The 2,530-nt window shown below is 45.5% G+C and overlaps 1 protein-coding gene and 1 long non-coding RNA gene across 2 annotated transcripts in view; one reads left to right on the top strand and one right to left on the bottom strand.

Annotated features, from left to right (window-relative positions):
- The window catches only part of ovol1a (ovo-like zinc finger 1a), a 19,434-nt gene extending 17,336 nt beyond the window's left edge, over nucleotides 1-2,098 (bottom strand). Inside the window, exon 1 of the mRNA XM_014021231.1 lies at nucleotides 1,447-2,098. Within this exon, the coding sequence (XP_013876685.1) occupies nucleotides 1,447-1,546 (100 nt within the window). The 5' untranslated portion in view covers nucleotides 1,547-2,098. The remainder of the gene's footprint in view (nucleotides 1-1,446) is intronic.
- LOC106526592 (uncharacterized) overlaps nucleotides 1,744-2,530 on the top strand; it is a 6,720-nt gene continuing 5,933 nt past the window's right edge. The window contains exon 1 of the long non-coding RNA XR_001311272.1: nucleotides 1,744-1,828. This is a non-coding gene — a long non-coding RNA (uncharacterized LOC106526592). The remainder of the gene's footprint in view (nucleotides 1,829-2,530) is intronic.

The following is a 2,530-nucleotide window of genomic DNA, read 5'->3' as shown; positions in this document are numbered from 1 at the left end:
ACACACACACACACACACACACACACACACACACACACACACACACACAGTTTGAAAAACTATCCAAACTGAACTGAATCCAAGTCTCATAAAAGACGCTCAACAAACAGTCCTTTAAGGTAATTATCATACCTGTCTTTGTTGGGGAGGGGAGGGGGGGGGGTTGTCTCGTGTGTGTGTGTGTGTGTGTGTGTGCACGCGCGTGTTAAAGTGTGACGCGCGCGCCAAGCAGGTACATCAAGTAACGGCACATACCAGAAACTGTGGCTGAAGACCGTTGCTGCGTCTATTATTTTGTGCGTCATGACGCACAGGGCGCTCCAGAAACTAAACCAAACACTAATCAAATAAATAAAAAATTATAATCCGGGGTTAATTGGATGAGATTTTTTTTATTTCTAAAAGGAGTTAAAACATATAGATATAAATGTAAAATAAATAAATCTTTTGTGTTTGAGTAAAAATGTACTAAAGTTTAAACAAACAAAGTTTTAACTTTTTCAAAATAAAAGCCTTCAGATTGCTCCACACAGTGAGGAGGGAGGAGGTGAGGAGTTAACGGGGATGAAGAGGAGAGGAGAGGAGAGAAGGGAATGAGGGGGGAAGGGTTTAGGGTGTAGTCCGTTACTTGTTATCTGATACCGGAGTGGGTCCACAATCAAGCCTCGGCCCAGGACAACAATGAGGACTGTCCTCAGGACAAGGTGTGTGTGTGTGTGTGTGGGGGGGGGGGGGGGGGGGCACTCAGGTCCTGCTGCAGAACCGTTAAGTTCTCTGAACTGAACCAACAACCTATTTTATACTAACAGAACCACATAAAACCCAAATTATTTAAATCTGATATTTTAGATTTAATTTTTTTAAGCTTGAATGAGAGTTTAAAAACAGCGCGAGAGATAAAACCGAACAAGGAAGAAGGAATCAGAGGCTGAAGGTCGATGAGGAAAAAAAGCAACGGGCCTGTTCTGGTTCCAGAGCCGCGGCTCCAAACAGAACCTTTTAAAGAACTGTTTCATCTTTACAACTTCAGAAAGTTCTGATCCACTTTTAAAAAGTCCGAGTTAAATTTTAAAAGGATCTGATTTGGAGAATTTACTCTTTTTAAGCAAATTTACGCATTTTTAAAAAAATTAAAACTTCAAGTCATGATTTTCCTCTGAGGAGCTGGAGGTCGTGTTTCCCGTTATTCGGTTCTCTTTGGGCCCGTTACACTCAGCACCGAACCGGACCCTCCTCCTCCTCCTCACCTGCCTCACAGGCGGCTCCAAAAAAACAAACAAAATCTGCGTAAAAACCGCTCCAACCTGTGCGTAAAAGCGCCACAAAAACTGATCCAAACCCCTCGCGTCCTCTGCTAACCCGGTTCTGTTCGCGGTTCGGTTTTGGTTCCAAACAAACAAACAAACAAACAAACAAACATGGCTCTCGGGTGCAGCGTGGACTCACCTGGGACGTAGACGTCCCCGCGCTTGTGGTCCGGCAGCTCGCTCCAGTTCCGCTTCGTCGGCGAAGCGTTCGCCTTCTTCACCAGAAAGGCCCGCGGCATGCCGGAACCCCCCGGGACCGAAACCGAGCCGAGTTCGGATCTGTTGGGAAGGAAGGGGAGGAAGTTCGGAGCCGCTCCGGCGACGTCAGAAGTCAGCCAGGTAAAAGTTCTGAAAGCAGGAAGGAGAAAACTGGAAGGTGCCGCTGCGCGCGCTCTGCCCCTCTTTTCTTCTCTCCTTTTCACACCGTTTTGATCGCTTTTATCTTCTTTTTCTTTGTTCTTTCTTTCCTCCACACGGTGACCAGCTCCGCGGAGGAGGAGAAGAACGAGTTTCCCGGACAGGTGAGTCCGCTCAGGTGAAGAACAGACAGAGCGCTCGGAAATAACGGGAGAGTGAAAAAAAAAACGGCAGATTTTCCTGATCTAACGCACACGCGTGCGCGCGGAGAGGTGGGTCAAAAAAAAAAAAGCTGCAGCACAGGTACTTGTTTTGAAAAAAAAAAAAGCAGGAAACGGGCAGCAGCGCGCATGCGCGGCAGAAATAACGGTGACAACAGGCTTTGAGGGAGTCTGGGTTCGGCCTCTACCTGCAGAACCGGTTCCTCTCTCCTCTTTTCTTTTTTTATTTTTGCCCTCCTCTTCTCCATTCCGCTTCAAGGTGGGGACCCGAGAGAGTGACGAGAGGAGGAGGAGGAGGCCTTAAAAGACACAAAAAGGCAGCTTATTTGTTTTATTTTGAAGGAGGCAATTACCTTTTATTTTATTCTGAACAATAAAAACCCTAAGATTAAAGGTATTAATCGGTTTGGCACTGAACATAAAGTATCCTTATACGCTGACGATACTCTTCTTTATATCTCAGATCCCTTGTRMAGTATTCCTGAGTTACTTCTTTTACTTCAAAAGTTCAGAAACATATCTGGTTATAAGGTTAACCTTCAAAAAAGTGAATCGATGCCTGTGACTCCAATAGAAGAGCAGCATGTGGGTCCAGTTCCTTTCAAAATTAGCTCTGCCAAATTTAAATACCTTGGTATTTGGATT

This window comes from Austrofundulus limnaeus, unplaced genomic scaffold (genome assembly GCF_001266775.1).
Source record: "Austrofundulus limnaeus strain Quisiro unplaced genomic scaffold, Austrofundulus_limnaeus-1.0 Scaffold283, whole genome shotgun sequence".
NCBI classification, from domain to species: domain Eukaryota; kingdom Metazoa; phylum Chordata; class Actinopteri; order Cyprinodontiformes; family Rivulidae; genus Austrofundulus; species Austrofundulus limnaeus.
Note: the sequence above shows the minus strand (reverse complement) of the source record. Positions and strands in the feature narration are given on the sequence as shown.